The 24,110-nt window shown below is 50.6% G+C and overlaps 1 protein-coding gene across 3 annotated transcripts in view; it reads left to right on the top strand.

The window, feature by feature from the left end:
* The window catches only part of KCND1 (potassium voltage-gated channel subfamily D member 1), a 40,850-nt gene that overhangs the window by 12,056 nt on the left and 4,684 nt on the right, over nt 1-24,110 (top strand). For all 3 annotated transcript variants that reach the window (XM_072124927.1, XM_072124926.1, XM_072124928.1), the window contains exons 3-6: nt 21,467-21,629; nt 22,135-22,218; nt 22,967-23,059; nt 23,578-23,810. In XM_072124927.1, coding sequence (XP_071981028.1) covers nt 21,467-21,629; nt 22,135-22,218; nt 22,967-23,059; nt 23,578-23,810 — 573 coding nt within the window. The remainder of the gene's footprint in view (nt 1-21,466; nt 21,630-22,134; nt 22,219-22,966; nt 23,060-23,577; nt 23,811-24,110) is intronic.

Raw genomic sequence — 24,110 nt, forward strand, 5'->3', positions numbered from 1 at the left:
CCTGTCTGATGTGACTCAGCAGCCATGGACCTCCATTCCCCACCTCAGCTGCATTATTCATCAGATGCTTCTAAAAATACTTGTGGGTGGAGGAGAACTTCTCCTATAGAGAGGAGACTGTACGGGCCCAGCGACTGTTATACATCCTATAGAGAGAGGAGGCTGCTATACATCCCTGTATATACCTACACTGCTCCCTATACATAGAGGAGGCAGCTATACATCCCTGTATATGCCTACACTGCTCCCTATACAGAGAGGAGGAAGATAGACATCCCTGTATATACCTACACTGCTGCCTATACATCCCTGTATATACCTACACTGCTCCCTATACATCCCTGTATATACCTACACTGCTTCCTATACACAGAGGAGGCTGCCATGCATCCCTGTATATACCTACACTTCTCCCTATACAGAGAGGAGGCTGTTATACATCCCTGTATATACCTACACTGCTCCCTATACAGAGAGGAGGCAGCTATACATCCCTGTATATACCTACACTGCTCCCTATACATACCTGTATATACCTACACTGCTCCCTATACAGAGAGGAGGCTGCTATACATCCCTGTATATACCTACACTGCTCCCTATACAGAGAGGAGGCAGCTATACATCCCTGTATATACCTACACTGCTCCCTATACAGAGAGGAGGCAGCTATACATCCCTGTATATACCTACACTGCTCCCTATAGAGAGAGGAGGAAGATAGACATCCCTGTATATACCTACACTGCTCCCTATACATCCCTGTATATACCTACACTGCTCCCTATATATACCTACACTGCTCCCTATACAGAGAGGAGGCAGCTATACATCCCTGTATATACCTACACTGCTCCCTATACAGAGAGGAGGAAGATAGACATCCCTGTATATACCTACACTGCTCCCTATACATCCCTGTATATACCTACACTGCTCCCTATACAGAGAGGAGGCAGCTATACATCCCTGTATATACCTACACTGCTCCCTATACATACCTGTATATACCTACACTGCTCCCTATACAGAGAGGAGGCTGCTATACATCCCTGTATATACCTACACTGCTCCCTATACAGAGAGGAGGCAGCTATACATCCCTGTATATACCTACACTGCTCCCTATACAGAGAGGAGGCAGCTATACATCCCTGTATATACCTACACTGCTCCCTATAGAGAGAGGAGGAAGATAGACATCCCTGTATATACCTACACTGCTCCCTATACATACCTGTATATACCTACACTGCTCCCTATACAGAGAGGAGGCAGCTATACATCCCTGTATATACCTACACTGCTCCCTATACATACCTGTATATACCTACACTGCTCCCTATACAGAGAGGAGGCTGCTATACATCCCTGTATATACCTACACTGCTCCCTATACAGAGAGGAGGCAGCTATACATCCCTGTATATACCTACACTGCTCCCTATACAGAGAGGAGGCAGCTATACATCCCTGTATATACCTACACTGCTCCCTATACAGAGAGGAGGCAGCTATACATCCCTGTATATACCTACACTGCTCCCTATACATCCCTGTATATACCTACACTGATCCCTATACAGAGAGGAGGAAGATAGACATCCCTGTATATACCTACACTGCTCCCTATACATACCTGTATATACCTACACTGCTCCCTATACAGAGAGGAGGCAGCTATACATCCCTGTATATACCTACACTGCTCCCTATACAGAGAGGAGGCTGCTATACATCCCTGTATATACCTACACTTGTCCCTATACATCCCTGTATATACCTACACTGCTCCCTATACATCCCTGTATATACCTACACTGCTCCCTATACAGAGAGGAGGCTGTTATACATCCCTGTATATACCTACACTGCTCCCTATACAGAGAGGAGGCAGCTATACATCCCTGTATATACCTACACTGCTCCCTATACATACCTGTATATACCTACACTGCTCCCTATACAGAGAGGAGGCTGCTATACATCCCTGTATATACCTACACTGCTCCCTATACAGAGAGGAGGCAGCTATACATCCCTGTATATACCTACACTGCTCCCTATACAGAGAGGAGGCAGCTATACATCCCTGTATATACCTACACTGCTCCCTATAGAGAGAGGAGGAAGATAGACATCCCTGTATATACCTACACTGCTCCCTATACATCCCTGTATATACCTACACTGCTCCCTATATATACCTACACTGCTCCCTATACAGAGAGGAGGCAGCTATACATCCCTGTATATACCTACACTGCTCCCTATACAGAGAGGAGGAAGATAGACATCCCTGTATATACCTACACTGCTCCCTATACATCCCTGTATATACCTATACTGCTCCCTATACAGAGAGGAGGCAGCTATACATCCCTGTATATACCTACACTGCTCCCTATACATACCTGTATATACCTACACTGCTCCCTATACAGAGAGGAGGCAGCTATACATCCCTGTATATACCTACACTGCTCCCTATACATCCCTGTATATACCTACACTGCTCCCTATACAGAGAGGAGGAAGATAGACATCCCTGTATATACCTACACTGCTCCCTATACATACCTGTATATACCTACACTGCTCCCTATACAGAGAGGAGGCAGCTATACATCCCTGTATATACCTACACTGCTCCCTATACAGAGAGGAGGCTGCTATACATCCCTGTATATACCTACACTTGTCCCTATACATCCCTGTATATACCTACACTGCTCCCTATACATCCCTGTATATACCTACACTGCTCCCTATACAGAGAGGCGGCTGCTATGCATCCCTGTATATACCTACACTGCTCCCTATACAGAGAGGAGGCTGCTATACATCCCTGTATATAACTACACTGCTCCCTATACAGAGAGGAGACAGCTATACATCCCTGTATATACCTACACTGCTCCCTATACATCCCTGTATATACCTACACTGCTCCCTATACAGAGAGGAGGCAGCTATACATCCCTGTATATACCTACACTGCTCTCTATACAGGGAGGAGGCAGCTATACATCCCTGTATATACCTACACTGCTCCCTATACAGAGAGGAGGCAGCTATACATCCCTGTATATACCTACACTGCTCCCTATACAGAGAGGAGGCTGCTATACATCCCTGTATATACCTACACTTGTCCCTATACATCCCTGTATATACCTACACTGCTCCCTATACATCCCTGTATATACCTACACTGCTCCCTATACAGAGAGGCAGCTGCTATGCATCCCTGTATATACCTACACTGCTCCCTATACAGAGAGGAGGCTGCTATACATCCCTGTATATAGCTACACTGCTCCCTATACAGAGAGGAGACAGCTATACATCCCTGTATATACCTACACTTCTCCCTATACATCCCTGTATATACCTACACTGCTCCCTATACAGAGAGGAGGCTGCTATACATCCCTGTATATACCTACACTTCTCCCTATACAGAGAGGAGGCTGCTATACATCCCTGTATATACCTACACTTCTCCCTATACATCCCTGTATATACCTACACTGCTCCCTATACAGAGAGGAGGCTGCTATACATCCATGTATATACCTACACTTCTCCCTATACAGAGAGGAGGCTGCTATACATCCCTGTATATACCTACACTGCTCCCTATACAGAGAGGAGGAAGATAGACATCCCTGTATATACCTACACTGCTCCCTATACATCCCTGTATATACCTACACTGCTCCCTATACAGAGAGGAGGCTGCTATACATCCCTGTATATACCTACACTGCTCCCTATACAGAGAGGAGGCAGCTATACATCCCTGTATATACTTACACTGCTCCCTATACATCCCTGTATATACCTACACTGCTCCCTATACATCCCTGTATATACCTACACTGCTCCCTATACATCCCTGTATATACCTACACTGCTCCCTATACATCCCTGTATATACCTACACTGCTCCCTATACAGAGAGGAGGCAGCTATACATCCCTGTATATACCTACACTGCTCCCTATACAGAGAGGAGGCAGCTATACATCCCTGTATATACCTACACTGCTCCCTATACAGAGAGGAGGCAGCTATACATCCCTGTATATACCTACACTGCTCCCTATAGAGAGAGGCGGAAGATAGACATCCCTGTATATACCTACACTGCTCCCTATACATCCCTGTATATACCTACACTGCTCCCTATACATCCCTGTATATACCTACACTGCTCCCTATACAGAGAGGAGGCTGCTATACATCCCTGAATATACCTACACTTGTCCCTATACATCCCTGTATATACCTACACTGCTCCCTATACAGAGAGGAGGCTGTTATACATCCCTGGATATACCTACACTGCTCCCTATACAGGGAGGAGGCAGCTATACATCCCTGTATATACCTACACTGCTCCCTATACAGAGAGGAAGCAGCTATACATCCCTGTATATGCCTACACTGCTCCCTATACATCCCTGTATATACCTACACTGCTCCCTATACAGAGAGGAAGCAGCTATACATCCCTGTATATACCTACACTGCTCCCTATACAGAGAGGAGGAAGATAGACATCCCTGTATATACCTACACTGCTCCCTATACATCCCTGTATATACCTACACTGCTCCCTATACATCCCTGTATATACCTACACTGCTTCCTATACAGAGAGGAGGCTGTTATACATCCCTGTATATAACTACACTGCTCCCTATACATCCCTGTATATACCTACACTGCTTCCTATACAGAGAGGAGGCAGCTATACATCCCTGTATATACCTACACTGCTCCCTATACAGAGAGGAGGCAGCTATACATCCCTGTATATGCCTACACTGCTCCCTATACAGAGAGGAGGCAGCTATACATCCCTGTATATGCCTACACTGCTCCCTATACAGAGAGGAGGAAGATAGACATCCCTGTATATACCTACACTGCTCCCTATACATCCCTGTATATACCTACACTGCTCCCTATACAGAGAGGAGGCTGTTATACATCCCTGTATATACCTACACTGCTCCCTATACAGGGAGGAGGCAGCGATACATCCCTGTATATACCTACACTGCTCCCTATACAGGGAGGAGGCAGCTATACATCCCTGTATATGCCTACACTGCTCCCTATACAGAGAGGAGGAAGATAGACATCCCTGTATATACCTACACTGCTCCCTATACATCCCTGTTTATACCTACACTGCTCCCTATACATCCCTGTATATACCTACACTGCTTCCTATACAGAGAGGAGGCTGTTATACATCCCTGTATATACCTACACTGCTCCCTATACAGAGAGGAGGCAGCTATACATCCCTGTATATACCTACACTGCTCCCTATACAGAGAGGAGGAAGATAGACATCCCTGTATATACCTACACTGCTCCCTATACATCCCTGTATATACCTACACTGCTCCCTATACATCCCTGTATATACCTACACTGCTTCCTATACAGAGAGGAGGCTGTTATACATCCCTGTATATAACTACACTGCTCCCTATACATCCCTGTATATACCTACACTGCTTCCTATACAGAGAGGAGGCAGCTATACATCCCTGTATATACCTACACTGCTCCCTATACAGAGAGGAGGCAGCTATACATCCCTGTATATGCCTACACTGCTCCCTATACAGAGAGGAGGCAGCTATACATCCCTGTATATGCCTACACTGCTCCCTATACAGAGAGGAGGAAGATAGACATCCCTGTATATACCTACACTGCTCCCTATACATCCCTGTATATACCTACACTGCTCCCTATACAGAGAGGAGGCTGCTATACATCCCTGAATATACCTACACTTGTCCCTATACATCCCTGTATATACCTACACTGCTCCCTATACAGAGAGGAGGCTGTTATACATCCCTGGATATACCTACACTGCTCCCTATACAGGGAGGAGGCAGCTATACATCCCTGTATATACCTACACTGCTCCCTATACAGAGAGGAAGCAGCTATACATCCCTGTATATGCCTACACTGCTCCCTATACATCCCTGTATATACCTACACTGCTCCCTATACAGAGAGGAAGCAGCTATACATCCCTGTATATACCTACACTGCTCCCTATACAGAGAGGAGGAAGATAGACATCCCTGTATATACCTACACTGCTCCCTATACATCCCTGTATATACCTACACTGCTCCCTATACATCCCTGTATATACCTACACTGCTTCCTATACAGAGAGGAGGCTGTTATACATCCCTGTATATAACTACACTGCTCCCTATACATCCCTGTATATACCTACACTGCTTCCTATACAGAGAGGAGGCAGCTATACATCCCTGTATATACCTACACTGCTCCCTATACAGAGAGGAGGCAGCTATACATCCCTGTATATGCCTACACTGCTCCCTATACAGAGAGGAGGCAGCTATACATCCCTGTATATGCCTACACTGCTCCCTATACAGAGAGGAGGAAGATAGACATCCCTGTATATACCTACACTGCTCCCTATACATCCCTGTATATACCTACACTGCTCCCTATACAGAGAGGAGGCTGTTATACATCCCTGTATATACCTACACTGCTCCCTATACAGGGAGGAGGCAGCGATACATCCCTGTATATACCTACACTGCTCCCTATACAGGGAGGAGGCAGCTATACATCCCTGTATATGCCTACACTGCTCCCTATACAGAGAGGAGGAAGATAGACATCCCTGTATATACCTACACTGCTCCCTATACATCCCTGTTTATACCTACACTGCTCCCTATACATCCCTGTATATACCTACACTGCTTCCTATACAGAGAGGAGGCTGTTATACATCCCTGTATATACCTACACTGCTCCCTATACAGAGAGGAGGCAGCTATACATCCCTGTATATACCTACACTGCTCCCTATACAGAGAGGAGGCAGCTATACATCCCTGTATATGCCTACACTGCTCCCTATACAGAGAGGAGGAAGATAGACATCCCTGTATATACCTACACTGCTCCCTATACATACCTGTATATACCTACACTGCTCCCTATACAGAGAGGAGGCAGCTATACATCCCTGTATATACCTACACTGCTCCCTATACATACCTGTATATACCTACACTGCTCCCTATACAGAGAGGAGGCTGCTATACATCCCTGTATATACCTACACTGCTCCCTATACAGAGAGGAGGCAGCTATACATCCCTGTATATACCTACACTGCTCCCTATACAGAGAGGAGGCAGCTATACATCCCTGTATATGCCTACACTGCTCCCTATACAGAGAGGAGGAAGATAGACATCCCTGTATATACCTACACTGCTCCCTATACATCCCTGTATATACCTACACTGCTCCCTATATATACCTACACTGCTCCCTATACAGAGAGGAGGCAGCTATACATCCCTGTATATACCTACACTGCTCCCTATACAGAGAGGAGGCAGCTATACATCCCTGTATATACCTACACTGCTCCCTATACAGAGAGGAGGCTGCTATACATCCCTGTATATACCTACACTTGTCCCTATACATCCCTGTATATACCTACACTGCTCCCTATACATCCCTGTATATACCTACACTGCTCCCTATACATCCCTGTATATACCTACACTGCTCCCTATACAGGGAGGAGGCAGCTATACATCCCTGTATATACCTACACTGCTCCCTATACAGAGAGGAGGCTGCTATACATCCCTGTATATACCTACACTGCTCCCTATACATCCCTGTATATACCTACACTGCTCCCTATACATCCCTGTATATACCTACACTGCTCCCTATACAGAGAGGAGGCAGCTATACATCCCTGTATATACCTACACTGCTCCCTATACATCCCTGTATATACCTACACTGCTCCCTATACAGAGAGGAGGCAGCTATACATCCCTGTATATACCTACACTGCTCCCTATACATCCCTGTATATATCTACACTTCTCCCTATACATCCCTCTATATACCTACACTGCTCCCTATACAGGGAGGAGGCAGCTATACATCCCTGTATATACCTACACTGCTCCTTATACTGAGAGGAGGCAGCTATACATCCCTGTATATACCTACACTGCTCCCTATACAGAGAGGAGGCAGCTATACATCCCTGTATATACCTACACTGCTCCCTATACAGAGAGGAGGCAGCTATACATCCCTGTATATGCCTCCACTGCTCCCTATACAGAGAGGAGGAAGATAGACATCCCTGTATATACCTACACTGCTCCCTATACATCCCTGTATATACCTACACTGCTCTCTATACATCCCTGTATATACCTACACTGCTCCCTATACATCCCTCTATATACCTACACTGCTCTCTATACAGAGAGGAGGCTGCTATACATCCCTGTATATACCTACAATGCTCCCTATACATCCCTCTATATACCTACAATGCTCCCTATACATCCCTGTATATACCTACACTGCTCCCTATACATCCCTGTATATACCTACAATGCTCCCTATACATCCCTGTATATACCTACAATGCTCCCTATACATCCCTGTATATACCTACACTTCTCCCTATACATCCCTGTATATACCTACAATGCTCCCTATACATCCCTCTATATACCTACAATGCTCCCTATACATCCCTGTATATACCTACACTGCTCCCTATACATCCCTCTATATACCTACAATGCTCCCTATACATCCCTGTATATACCTACACTTCTCCCTTTACATCCCTGTATATACCTACACTGCTCCCTATACTGAGAGGAGGCAGCTATACATCCCTGTATATACCTACACTGCTCCCTATACATCCCTGTATATACCTACACTGCTCCCTATACATCCCTGTATATACCTACACTGCTCCCTATACATCCCTGTATATACCTACACTGCTCCCTATACATCCCTGTATATACCTACACTGCTCCCTATACATCCCTGTATATACCTACAATGCTCCCTATACATCCCTGTATATACCCACACTTCTCCCTATACATCCCTGTATATACCTACACTGCTCCCTATACTGAGAGGAGGCAGCTATACATCCCTGTATATACCTACACTGCTCCCTATAATGAGAGGAGGTAGCTATACATCCCTGTATATACCTACACTGCTCCCTATACATCCCTGTATATACCTACACTGCTCCCTATACATCCCTGTATATACCTACACTGCTCCCTATACATCCCTGTATATACCTACACTGCTCCCTATACATCCCTGTATATACCTACACTGCTCCCTATACATCCCTGTATATACCTACAATGCTCCCTATACATCCCTGTATATACCTACACTTCTCCCTATACATCCCTGTATATACCTACACTGCTCCCTATACTGAGAGGAGGCAGCTATACATCCCTGTATATACCTACACTGCTCCCTATAATGAGAGGAGGCAGCTATACATCCCTGTATATACCTACACTGCTCCCTATACATCCCTGTATATACCTACACTGCTCCCTATACATCCCTGTATATACCTACACTGCTCCCTATACATCCCTGTATATACCTACACTGCTCCCTATACATCCCTGTATATACCTACACTGCTCCCTATACATCCCTGTATATACCTACAATGCTCCCTATACATCCCTGTATATACCTACACTTCTCCCTATACATCCCTGTATATACCTACACTGCTCCCTATACTGAGAGGAGGCAGCTATACATCCCTGTATATACCTACACTGCTCCCTATACATCCCTGTATATACCTACACTGCTCCCTATAATGAGAGGAGGCAGCTATACATCCCTGTATATACCTACACTGCTCCCTATACATCCCTGTATATACCTACACTGCTCCCTATACATCCCTGTATATACCTACACTGCTCCCTATACATCCCTGTATATACCTACACTGCTCCCTATACATCCCTGTATATACCTACACTGCTCCCTATACATCCCTGTATATACCTACACTGCTCTCTATACAGAGAGGCGGCTGCTATACATCCAGTGTCGGACTGGCCCACCAGAGTACCAGAGGATCCTCCGGTGGGCCCTGGCTCAACCCAATAATGAACTCCAGAGGTCCATCAGAAAGCACCAAAATTTGGAGGCTGCTAGAGTATATTTCGTGGAGTTAAATGAAGAGCGGGCCCCTAAATTGATTTTCTCTGATGGGCCTAAAGAAAGCCAGTCCGACACTGTATACATCCCTGTATATACCTACACTGCTCCCTGTACATCCCTGTATATACCTACACTGCTCCCTATACATCCCTATATATACCTACACTGCTCCGTATACATCCCTGTATATACCTACACTGCTCCCTATACATCCCTGTATATACCTACACTGCTCCCTATACAGAGAGGAGGCAGCTGTATATACCTACACCGCTCCCTATACAGAGAGGAGGCAGCTGTATATACCTACACCGCTCCCTATACAGAGAGGAGGCAGCTATACATCCCTGTATATACCTACACTGCTCCCTATACAGAGAGGAGGCAGCTGTATATACCTACACCGCTCCCTATACAGAGAGGAGACAGCTGTATATACCTACACTGCTCCCTATACCTAAAAAAAAATCTCCTCCAAAGTCATGTGAAAAAGAGGAGAGAAGAGTCAGATTTTACCTGAGATGAGTCAAGTTGAGAAGCCGCAGAAGGAGGGTCACTTCAGACGCACCCAGAAACATGCTGCTGGTGTCATATTAAAGATAAAAATCTCATCTTTCAGATAGCATCAGACTTTCTGCAGAACCTGCCATGCAGGCTGCTCAGTTCTCTAACTATGGGGCACATGTACTAAGAGCATTGCAGTGGGCGCCAGTTCATCATAAACCCGGTGCCCCCAGCACTGCTCCAACAGAGTGCACCTTTTTTTTTTGGTGCACCTTTAACATGCGCGTGTGACACGGTCCGACTGTGCACCAGAACCCCCGAAATTTGTGATGCTTGAAGGATAGTGAAGCAGCGCCACAATAGGGTCATGGCCGCCACATATCATGTATTTGTAAATACATGTGCTACAGAAAACTGGCGCAAGGAACTTAGTAAATGAGCCCCTATGTCTTTAACTCTAGATCACTGAACTACAAGTCTAAGGCAGTCTTGAAAATGACTTTAATATGACACCAGCAGCATGTTTCTAGGTGCTATAGAACCTATGGAATTCTAAACATTTCATCTCCAACCTTAGGGGACGAGTAAATCTGCTGATAGGTTCCCTTTAAGGTAGTCAGGTGACCCCCAGGTCCGTAGTACCAAAGTGTGAACCTGCCTTCTGGCACTTCCTGCTGTGAGAGGGGAGAGGGAGCAGCCAGTTCTGGATATACATATTACAGACATTACATGTGACGGGCTCCATACATCAGGCTCTGCACTTACATTCCCAGTGTTTCTCCATGGATTATATTACAGCATCCGGGAACGGAGCTCATTTACAGCACATATATCGCTTCCACATAGCGCGGTGATGTGATTATTACCCCATTAGTAATATTACTGGAGGCACACAGACCACAACGTGCTCCCATCTGTCCACTGGGAGTTGTAGTGCTCTCTGTATAGTGTTTTATGCTCATGTCCAGTGGTTGGGTGATGTTGGGGGTTGTACTGCTGTCTATATAGCATATTAGGCTCATGTCCATGATGGGAGGTGTAGTGTCGTCTATAATGTGGTTGGGGCATAATGGGGTTTGTAGTGCTCTCTTTATAGTGTAATATGTTCATGTATAGTGGTCGGGGGATGATGGGGGTTGTAGTGCTGTCTATGTGGGGTACTAGGGTAGTGGTGTCTGTATTGTGGTTGAGTGATGATGGGGGCTGTAGTAGTGTCTCGTGGTTGAGTGATGATGGGGGCTGTAGTGGTGTCTGTATTGTGGTTGGGTGATGATGGGGGCTGTAGTGGTGTCTGTATTGTGGCCGGGTGATGATGGGGGCTGTAGTGGTGTCTGTATTGTGGTCAGGTGATGATGGGGGCTGTAGTGGTGTCTGTATTGTGGTCGGGTGATGATGGGGGCTGTAGTGGTGTCTGTATTGTGGTCGGGTGATGATGGGGGCTGTAGTGGTGTCTATATTGTGGTCAGGTGATGATGGGGGCTGTAGTGGTGCCTGTATTGTGGTCAGGTGATGATGGGGGCTGTAGTGGTGTCTGTATTTTGGTCAGGTGATGATGGGGGCTGTAGTGGTGTCTGTATTGTGGTCAGGTGATGATGGGGGCTGTAGTGGTGTCTGTATTGTGGTCAGGTGATGATGGGGGCTGTAGTGGTGTCTGTATTGTGGTCAGGTGATGATGGGGGCTGTAGTGGTGTCTGTATTGTGGTCAGGTGATGATGGGGGCTGTAGTGGTGTCTGTATTGTGGGGGGCCCAGAATACTGGAGTGGCTGGCAATAGGAAGAGTGTAATTCCCGGACTGACCTGCAGCTTTTGGGGGGTGCTCCTAAGCTGGCGGTGGCAGCCTCTGTAGCTGGCAGAGCGTTCTCACCGGACATCTTGGGTCTCTTGGCAGGTGGTCCTGGGTACTCAGCACCCTGGTCAGTATCTTTACATAAGGGGTCAGGCCCCTTTAAGACAGTCCCTTTTGTAGCCGGGCCTCCTAAGGGACAATGGTGGTCCTCTGCAGGGGGGCCGGACTGTACCACAGCCAGGGCTAAGGGAGAGATGATATCAGTCACTGTGATATAGGCCACGGGGCCCTGGTACACACATCGGCAGGCTTGGTCGCGGCCTGCACCGAAATCCAAGATTAACCCTCTTCCTCGCTGGGCCGCAGTCGCTCCGGCTCCTCCTCCAACATACTTTCCTCCACATGCGCAGGGGGCGGAGCTTAGTGAGTAGCCTGGTTTCCCGCCAGTGAGGATTTTGGAACGCCTTGCTGCGCCACACAGACTTCCAGACGTTAACGCTTTGGGGGCTGCAGCGTCGGATGTAGCAGAGCTGACACAGTTCTTTTGCAGGGATTAACCTCCTGGGTGCTGGAGCAGCACTTGACAGCATGTGGAAAGAAAATAACTCAGCTTATGTTGTAAATCCCAATCATTTGGGCCTTAATCCGGATGGCAGCACAGTCTATACAGCCAGTATAAGGCACAGAAGTAGATATCCTGTTCGTGACGCCACCAGGGCCTAGCCCTTTCTTGGGGCCTGGAGGCAGCCGGGGCCCAGAATACCGGAGTGGCTGGCAGTTGCGGCCTAGGCACGCTGATGTCACGGTGTTTGGTATAGGGACTGGAGGGATGTCCTACAGCCTGGCAGGTCTCCAGCAGGTGGTGTGTGCAAGAAATATGGAGGGAGAGGCTGTGGTACTGGTTCTCCCTGGGGCAACCACTGAAGTGTCTGTAGGATGAGTCCCTGAGTAATGGATGGGGAAGCCCATGGTGGTGACAGCCATATCCAGGGATCAGACGAAGGCAACATTGTGCAAATCAACTTACAGTTCTTTATTGAACAGCAGGCAACGGCCAAACATAACAGCAGCAGATTCGGTTTCTGGTTACTGGAGTGGTCATGGAGAGGGTCCTCAGTAGTAGTGCACCGGCCTGGTAGTACATGCAGCCTGGGATGGAGCTGTGTCCAAACTGTGGAAGCTGCAGCTCTGGGCTAGAGTCTCCTGACTCAGGTCCTGGGATTGGGTTCTGTGTCAGTACTGAAGGTGTACTGACACTGTCTCTCTCTTCACTCTGTCCATGTGCTAAGAGACTGGACCCTGAGTTCTGGACTTCACAGGGGTTTTATACTCCCCTGGAGTAGCACCTCTCCAATCACACTTCAGCTAACAATGCAGCCACATAATTGGATAGCATCTCACCCCCATTTAACTATTGCCTTTCCAGGTATAGGCTACAGATGCTATTACACAATGTCCAGGTTCTAGAACCTTCATACAGACCCCTGGAGAGAAGTTTTGGACAGAGGCAGTTGCCCCAGTTTGGGCCCCTGTGTATCCCCTGATCTCATTGTATGTCCCGGTGACTACAGGCAGCAGTCTATGGTCAGAAGTTCAGCTCTGGAGCACAAACTGCAGCTCTACAAAGGGAAGTTTCCAAGAAAACAATATCCGCAGAGTCTGATTGCAGTTCTGTGTTGCAGTTCACCCGTCCGGATGGTTCTGTCAGTGCTGTAGATAATTCCTCTGGCTGGGGGTGAGGGTTCTGGGTTCTTGCTCATTCTGGTTGTATCTGATGTGCCTGGCAGCGTCACACACGCTCGCATCGCTGTCACCTCCCGGGCCTGGCAGTCTGCATGAATAACATGTTCATCCTCCATTGTTATATACAAGACTGTACACACAAGGTTCTTAAAGGGGTATTGCGCCACTTTATTGTTGGGCACCTCTCCTTAAATTGCTTTTACAGAAGGTATCAAGCTTGGCGGTTCCTGTGACACTCGCAGAGGGCACAGACTTGGCGGTTACATGTATATGCAGAAATGGACAGAATGGTATCCCATTCACACATTGTTACCCCAATACCTAGAACAGGCCCACATCCCTTGCTGCAGTACCAGACATGGCCAGTAGAGTGGCGCTGTACCAGGCCCACATCCCTTGCTGCAGTACCAGACACGGCCAGTAGAGTGGCGCTGTACCAGGCCCACATCCCTTGCTGCAGTACCAGACATGGCCAGTAGAGTGGCGCTGTACCAGGCCAACATCCCTTGCTGCAGTACCAGACACGGCCAGTAGAGTGGCGCTGTACCAGGCCGACATCCCTTCCTGCAGTACCAGACACGGCCAGTAGAGTGGCGCTGTACCAGGCCCACATCCCTTGCTGCAGTACCAGACACGGCCAGTAGAGTGGCGCTGTACCAGGCCCACATCCCTTGCTGCAGTACCAGACACGGCCAGTAGAGTGGCGCTGTACCAGGCCCACATCCCTTGCTGCAGTACCAGACATGGCCAGTAGAGTGGCGCTGTACCAGGCCCACATCCCTTGCTGCAGTACCAGACATGGCCAGTAGAGTGGCGCTGTACCAGGCCCACATCCCTTCCTGCAGTACCAGACACGGCCAGTAGAGTGGCGCTGTACCAGGTCCACATCCCTTGCTGCAGTACCAGACACGGCCAGTAGAGTGGCGCTGTACGAGGCCCACATCCCTTGCTGCAGTACCAGACACGGCCAGTAGAGTGGCGCTGTACCAGGCCCACATCCCTTGCTGCAGTACCAGACACGGCCAGTAGAGTGGCGCTGTACCAGGCCCACATCCCTTGCTGCAGTACCAGACATGGCCAGTAGAGTGGCGCTGTACCAGGTCCACATCCCTTGCTGCAGTACCAGACATGGCCAGTAGAGTGGCGCTGTACCAGGCCAACATCCCTTGCTGCAGTACCAGACACGGCCAGTAGAATGGCGCTGTACCAGGCCCACATCCCTTCCTGCAGTACCAGACATGGCCAGTAGAGTGGCGCTGTACCAGGTCCACATCCCTTGCTGCAGTACCAGACACAGCCAGTAGAGTGGCGCTGTACCAGGCCCACATCCCTTGCTGCAGTACCAGGCACGGCCAGTAGAGTGGCGCTGTACCAGGCCAACATCCCTTGCTGCAGTACCAGACACGGCCAGTAGAGTGGCGCTGTACCAGGCCCACATCCCTTGCTGCAGTACCAGACACGGCCAGTAGAGTGGCGCTGTACCAGGCCCACATCCCTTGCTGCCGTACCAGACACGGCCAGTAGAGTGGCGCTGTACCAGGCCCACATCCCTTGCTGCAGTACCAGACACGGCCAGTAGAGTGGCGCTGTACCAGGCCCACATCCCTTCCTGCAGTACCAGACACGGCCAGTAGAGTGGCGCTGTACCAGGTCCACATCCCTTGCTGCAGCACCAGACACGGCCAGTAGAGTGGCGCTGTACCAGGCCCACATCCCTTGCTGCAGTACCAGACACGGCCAGTAGAGTGGCGCTGTACCAGGCCCACATCCCTTGCTGCAGTACCAGACACGGCCAGTAGAGTGGCGCTGTACCAGGCCCACATCCCTTGCTGCAGTACCAGACATGGCCAGTAGAGTGGCGCTGTACCAGGCCCACATCCCTTGCTGCAGTACCAGACATGGCCAGTAGAGTGGCGCTGTACCAGGCCCACATCCCTTCCTGCAGTACCAGACACGGCCAGTAGAGTGGCGCTGTACCAGGTCCACATCCCTTGCTGCAGTACCAGACACGGCCAGTAGAGTGGCGCTGTACCAGGCCCACATCCCTTGCTGCAGTACCAGACACGGCCAGTAGAGTGGCGCTGTACGAGGCCCACATCCCTTGCTGCAGTACCAGACACGGCCAGTAGAGTGGCGCTGTACCAGGTCCACATCCCTTGCTGCAGTACCAGACACGGCCAGTAGAGTGGCGCTGTACGAGGCCCACATCCCTTGCTGCAGTACCAGACACGGCCAGTAGAGTGGCGCTGTACCAGGTCCACATCCCTTGCTGCAGTACCAGACACGGCCAGTAGAGTGGCGCTGTACGAGGCCCACATCCCTTGCTGCAGTACCAGACATGGCCAGTAGAGTGGCGCTGTACCAGGTCCACATCCCTTCCTGCAGTACCAGACACGGCCAGTAGAGTGGCGCTGTACCAGGTCCACATCCCTTGCTGCAGTACCAGACACGGCCAGTAGAGTGGCGCTGTACCAGGCCCACATCCCTTGCTGCAGTACCAGACACGGCCAGTAGAGTGGCGCTGTACGAGGCCCACATCCCTTGCTGCAGTACCAGACACGGCCAGTAGAGTGGCGCTGTACCAGGTCCACATCCCTTGCTGCAGTACCAGACACGGCCAGTAGAGTGGCGCTGTACGAGGCCCACATCCCTTGCTGCAGTACCAGACACGGCCAGTAGAGTGGCGCTGTACCAGGTCCACATCCCTTGCTGCAGTACCAGACACGGCCAGTAGAGTGGCGCTGTACGAGGCCCACATCCCTTGCTGCAGTACCAGACATGGCCAGTACAGTGGCGCTGTACCAGGTCCACATCCCTTCCTGCAGTACCAGACACGGCCAGTAGAGTGGCGCTGTACCAGGTCCACATCCCTTGCTGCAGTACCAGACACGGCCAGTAGAGTGGCGCTGTACCAGGCCCACATCCCTTGCTGCAGTACCAGACACGGCCAGTAGAGTGGCGCTGTACCAGGCCCACATCCCTTGCTGCAGTACCAGACATGGCCAGTAGAGTGGCGCTGTACGAGGCCCACATCCCTTGCTGCAGTACCAGACACGGCCAGTAGAGTGGCGCTGTACCAGGCCCACATCCCTTGCTGCAGTACCAGACATGGCCAGTAGAGTGGCGCTGTACCAGGCCAACATCCCTTGCTGCAGTACCAGACACGGCCAGTAGAGTGGCGCTGTACCAGGCCCACATCCCTTCCTGCAGTACCAGACACGGCCAGTAGAGTGGCGCTGTACCAGGCCCACATCCCTTCCTGCAGTACCAGACACAGCCAGTAGAGTGGCGCTGTACCAGGCCCACATCCCTTGCTGCAGTACCAGGCACGGCCAGTAGAGTGGCGCTGTACCAGGCCAACATCCCTTGCTGCAGTACCAGACACGGCCAGTAGAGTGGCGCTGTACCAGGCCCACATCCCTTGCTGCAGTACCAGACACGGCCAGTAGAGTGGCGCTGTACCAGGCCCACATCCCTTGCTGCAGTACCAGACACGGCCAGTAGAGTGGCGCTGTACCAGGCCCACATCCCTTGCTGCCGTACCAGACACGGCCAGTAGAGTGGCGCTGTACCAGGCCCACATCCCTTGCTGCAGTACCAGACACGGCCAGTAGAGTGGCGCTGTACCAGGCCCACATCCCTTCCTGCAGTACCAGACACGGCCAGTAGAGTGGCGCTGTACCAGGTCCACATCCCTTGCTGCAGTACCAGACACGGCCAGTAGAGTGGCGCTGTACCAGGCCCACATCCCTTGCTGCAGTACCAGACACGGCCAGTAGAGTGGCGCTGTACCAGGCCCACATCCCTTGCTGCAGTACCAGACACGGCCAGTAGAGTGGCGCTGTACCAGGCCCACATCCCTTGCTGCAGTACCAGACATGGCCAGTAGAGTGGCGCTGTACCAGGCCCACATCCCTTGCTGCAGTACCAGACATGGCCAGTAGAGTGGCGCTGTACCAGGCCCACATCCCTTCCTGCAGTACCAGACACGGCCAGTAGAGTGGCGCTGTACCAGGTCCACATCCCTTGCTGCAGTACCAGACACGGCCAGTAGAGTGGCGCTGTACCAGGCCCACATCCCTTGCTGCAGTACCAGACACGGCCAGTAGAGTGGCGCTGTACGAGGCCCACATCCCTTGCTGCAGTACCAGACACGGCCAGTAGAGTGGCGCTGTACCAGGCCCACATCCCTTGCTGCAGTACCAGACATGGCCAGTAGAGTGGCGCTGTACCAGGCCCACATCCCTTGCTGCAGTACCAGACATGGCCAGTAGAGTGGCGCTGTACCAGGCCAACATCCCTTGCTGCAGTACCAGACACGGCCAGTAGAGTGGCGCTGTACCAGGCCCACATCCCTTCCTGCAGTACCAGACACGGCCAGTAGAGTGGCGCTGTACCAGGCCCACATCCGTTGCTGCAGTACCAGGCACGGCCAGTAGAGTGGCGCTGTACCAGGCCCACATCCCTTGCTGCAGTACCAGGCACGGCCAGTAGAGTGGCGCTGTACCAGGCCAACATCCCTTGCTGCAGTACCAGACACGGCCAGTAGAGTGGCGCTGTACCAGGCCCACATCCCTTGCTGCAGTACCAGACACGGCCAGTAGAGTGACGCTGTACCAGGCCCACATCCCTTGCTGCAGTACCAGACATGGCCAGTAGAGTGGCGCTGTACCAGGCCAACATCCCTTGCTGCAGTACCAGACACGGCCAGTAGAGTGGCGCTGTACCAGGCCCACATCCCTTGCTGCAGTACCAGGCACGCCCAGTAGAGTGGCGCTGTACCAGGCCCACATCCTTTGCTGCAGTACCAGACACGGCCAGTAGAGTGGCGCTGTACCAGGCCCACATCCCTTGCTGCAGTACCAGACATGGCCAGTAGAGTGGCGCTGTACCAGGCCCACATCCCTTGCTGCAGTACCAGACATGGCCAGTAGAGTGGCGCTGTACCAGGCCAACATCCCTTGCTGCAGTACCAGACACGGCCAGTAGAGTGGCGCTGTACCAGGCCCACATCCCTTCCTGCAGTACCAGACACGGCCAGTAGAGTGGCGCTGTACCAGGCCCACATCCCTTGCTGCAGTACCAGACACGGCCAGTAGAGTGGCGCTGTACCAGGCCCACATCCCTTGCTGCAGTACCAGGCACGGCCAGTAGAGTGGCGCTGTACCAGGCCAACATCCCTTGCTGCAGTACCAGACACGGCCAGTAGAGTGGCGCTGTACCAGGCCCACATCCCTTGCTGCAGTACCAGACACGGCCAGTAGAGTGACGCTGTACCAGGCCCACATCCCTTGCTGCAGTACCAGACATGGCCAGTAGAGTGGCGCTGTACCAGGCCAACATCCCTTGCTGCAGTACCAGACACGGCCAGTAGAGTGGCGCTGTACCAGGCCCACATCCCTTGCTGCAGTACCAGGCACGCCCAGTAGAGTGGCGCTGTACCAGGCCCACATCCTTTGCTGCAGTACCAGACACGGCCAGTAGAGTGGCGCTGTACCAGGCCCACATCCCTTGCTGCAGTACCAGACACGGCCAGTAGAGTGGCGCTGTACCAGGCCCACATCCCTTGCTGCAGTACCAGACACGGCCAGTAGAGTGGCGCTGTACCAGGCCCACATCCCTTGCTGCAGTACCAGACACGGCCAGTAGAGTGGCGCTGTACCAGGCCCACATCCCTTGCTGCAGTACCAGGCACGGCCAGTAGAGTGGCGCTGTACCAGGCCCACATCCCTTGCTGCAGTACCAGGCACGGCCAGTAGAGTGGCGCTGTACCAGGCCCACATCCCTTGCTGCAGACCAGACATGGCCAGTAGAGTGGCGCTGTACCAGGCCCACATCCCTTGCTGCAGTACCAGACACGGCCAGTAGAGTGGCGCTGTACCAGGCCCACATCCCTTGCTGCAGTACCAGACACGGCCAGTAGAGTGGCGCTGTACCAGGCCCACATCCCTTGCTGCAGTACCAGACACGGCCAGTAGAGTGGCGCTGTACCAGGCCCACATCCCTTGCTGCAGTACCAGACACGGCCAGTAGAGTGGCGCTGTACCAGGCCCACATCCCTTGCTGCAGTACCAGACACGGCCAGTAGAGTGGCGCTGTACCAGGCCCACATCCCTTGCTGCAGTACCAGACACGGCCAGTAGAGTGGCGCTGTGTTCACCAGCCTCTCCTCCTGCCGTTTGGAGCGACATCTCTAAGTAGACCCGCAGGACGCAGCACATCTTATAGATCCATTATCCACAGGTCCTGGAGGCGCTGGTAATTGCCGTGTCTGGATCGGTTCTGTAAATCCCTCAATATAATCCCTTAATATAAAATCATTTGCTCCGATCCTGCGGCGAGAGATCTGTGCAGGAGATGATGAGGATGATGAGTCTCCTGAAATACTCTGCGCTGCTGAATTCCCATGTCCTTCCTCCCTCTCCTCACTCCTTGCCCTGTACCAAGTAGGACACTGCCTGGTCTTAAATACTCTGCGCTGCTGTGCACATCATATTCATCATTCATAATGACATTCCGCTGGTGTCTGTCATATCTCCTTAATAGCTACTTATTACACGTCTCCGCGGATAAATGGGAGACGCCATAAATAGCGCGGCGACTATTACTAATAAGAAAGGTGGAGGATGATGAATGAGGGATGGAAGGCCACATGAGGTACTGCAGTGACACAGTAACATCCAGTGTGCTGTAGGATCTTCATATTATTGCCTTGTCTGAAAGTTTTCATCTATGAAAAAAATCTCCCACATAAACCTGCATGATAAAAAATTTCCTTTGCCTTCAGTCACCACTAGGTGGAGCTCACTACATATGGAGTTCGAATCCGTACAAAACACCCCCTAGTGTTCACAGCCAGAATTACATCATTTAAAATCTGCATCTTTCAGCTAATCTGATATTGTGTCGGGAGAGATGTGTGATCCTACCACTGTGGTTGTTATTAGTAGCAGCAGGACTGTGAAATATGGGTACGTGTCCTCACACTGCTGTGCTCTTAGCTCTGTGCACTGCTCCATAGCTTCTTTCCTCTTCTTTGAGTAAAAGTCATACCTGGTTGGTAGATAAATTGTCACACTTTGCAGAGGGGCTTTGCAGGGAAGAGAGCTAAGAGCACAGCAGTGTGACGATACAACCTATGGGACTATAGGATCATATTCTACAGTCCTACTGCTACTAACAACATACAGAGCGTTCTGGTTACACAGAAGTCCAGGGACAATACATAGCACTGGCTGCAGTGTTACATGGTCACACCTGCTGACAGGTTCCCTCTGTAGTACAATTCCTGCTTACAGTTTCCTTCTCTCTGCCCTCAGGTATGGAGACATGGTTCCAGACACCATAGCCGGGAAAATCTTTGGCTCCATCTGTTCCCTGAGCGGGGTGCTGGTCATTGCGCTGCCTGTGCCCGTCATTGTGTCCAACTTCAGCCGCATTTATCACCAAAACCAGAGGGCAGACAAGCGCCGGGCACAGCAGGTAAGAGCCGCTGTTCACACTGCGCTTTATACTACGCTCTGTTATTCCTCCTGAATGGGATTTCCGGAGGAATAACAGAGGAACATTCATATACTAAGCCGTGTCCGGAGCGGTGAGAGCTCCTCTTAAAGGGGTTGTATGGATTTAAATAAAACATGGCTGCTCTTTTCTACTCTATGGCGCCTCCCTACAGGCTGCATCTGGAACTGCAGCTCAGCGCACGGCTGTCTCTGAGATATATCAGCCATATTTTTCAGGTAAAATCACAGGTCGGGTATCACAAAGCAGCAGTTTTTATAACTTGTAGTACCACATTTCACCACTATACACCTGCAATAGGCTTAGATACAACAGCGCCCCCACCTGACCTCATTCATTTGTAGGATATAGGTGGGGGGAGATCACAGGGAATGTGTTGGAAATTAGGGTCATAGGGTGAGGTTTGGGGGAAGAGAAAGGTGTTACTTGTCCCCTGATTTGGGTTGTTGTTTTTTTTTTTTTACAGAAAATCCGATTGGCCAGGATAAGACTAGCAAAGAGCAACACGACTAACGCCTTCCTGCGCTACAAGGAGAGCGGCGGCCTGGAGGTGAGAGCAGGGGGCACTGCACTTCTTATAGACTTAACTTTGACTCCTCCAATCACAACTAAAGCTGCAATGGTGGGGGCTTCAGTTCTCAAAGCTGTGGTGTTACATCCTCAAATCCGTTCCCTGCACTGATACAGAGGGTGAACGCTAAATATGTAGGTTCTGCAGCCCTGGGTGTGACTAGAGAAAGACACTGGAATGCAGCTCTGGATGTGACTAGAGTAAGACATTTGAATACAGCTCTGGATGTGACTAGAGTAAGACATTTGAATACAGCTCTGGATGTGACTAGAGTAAGACATTTGACACAGCTTCGGATGTGACTAGAGTAAGACATTTGAATGCAGCTCTGGTTGTAACCAGGGTAAGACTAGAACAAGAAGGTAATAGAATGAATTTTCAAGGTGTTTCTGTAGATTGTTACTGTGAGGAGAATCGATAAGGTGGTGGAGGGGGTAAGGACAGGACGCTATGTTGGCAGAAGAGATGGTCACAAGATGCAGACTTGTTCTTAGGGAGAAATCGGAGATTCCTTAGAGGTCGAGGAAAGACGACGCCGAGGAGGAGAGGAAGATGTGAGGAAGGAGTAGACTTAAGACCTTAGAAAAGTGGTCTGTATCCTGGGGATGAGGGCACCCAAGGACTGGCAACTCCCAGCATGCTGTGAGGATATGCTGGGAGTTGTAGTTTTGTGATTCTCCAGTTTCCATTAATATCTTGCACCCTGAATCCCCTGTTTCCCCTCCAGGAGGACACGGAGCTGCACGCGCTCTGCATAAAGAACCGCTCGGCCTTCGAGCTCCAGCACCACCACCTGCTGCACTGCCTGGAGAAGACCACGGTAAGAACCGGCAGACTCCCGGCAGACTCCTCCCGGGGACCAGTAGTAACATGGCGAAATATTGGACAGGTCCTATATTTCTCCGTCCACGGTCGCGGTGCATTGATACAACAGGTGCTCACCGTTCCGTGACCGGATGCCATAGGTGTCAATGGGGACAGATATCGGTCCCCATTAGGTCCGTCTGAATGAGGCCTTTGTCAGATTTGCGGTGCAGTCACTTGCCTGCCTATGGAGGGGCCCACCCAGGATCTGATCCGGTCGAGCACACGGCGGTGCAGATCAGGTGATGGAGCTCCCCATAGTGTCTGCTTACTGGATGTAATATTAATAAATTCTGATTTTTAGATCCTGTTTTTAAAAAAAACCCAGTAGTTTTGGTGGAGCTGGCACCATTTCAGGTGTAACATTGTAATATGATACTATTAGGGGTCCCCACACCCTGATGCCTTCCCACTCTGCCCGTCATGACCTGAGCTTGTGTTGCTGTCTCCTTCTCTCTTCTTTCTGGTCCGCAGTGCCATGAGTTTACAGATGAGCACACGTACAGTGAAGCTCTGATGACGGAGTCCATCGGGTACCGCACCAGTCGCAGCACCTCCGTCTCCTCCCAGCAGGGTCTCACTATGTCCTGCTGCCCGCGACGAGCCAAGCGCCGCGCCATACGACTCGCTAACTCCACCGTCTCCGTCAGCCGTGGCAGCATGCAAGAGCTGGACACCCTGCATGTACAGAAGGGGCTCAGCCAGAGGTGAGCAAAATGTCACAGACCCCCCCCCCCTATTAACTATTTTACTCTGGGGGTCCCAGCATATCACTAGTTACAGAGAGCCACACACTGTGCCAGTCAGACACTGCCAGGATGCCCCTATAAACATCTCCATCATCAGTGCTAACCAGAGAGTGCCCCCTACTATAAATAGTGCCAGTGATACAGTACCCAGGGAGTGCCCCTATAAACAGCACCAGTCAGTACACCCAATATTAATGCCAGTCAGACAGTATTACCATTCTCAGTGCTACACCATAAAGAATGCCAGTCCTGGAGTAC

Source organism: Engystomops pustulosus, chromosome 9 (genome assembly GCF_040894005.1).
Source record: "Engystomops pustulosus chromosome 9, aEngPut4.maternal, whole genome shotgun sequence".
Classification (NCBI taxonomy): domain Eukaryota; kingdom Metazoa; phylum Chordata; class Amphibia; order Anura; family Leptodactylidae; genus Engystomops; species Engystomops pustulosus.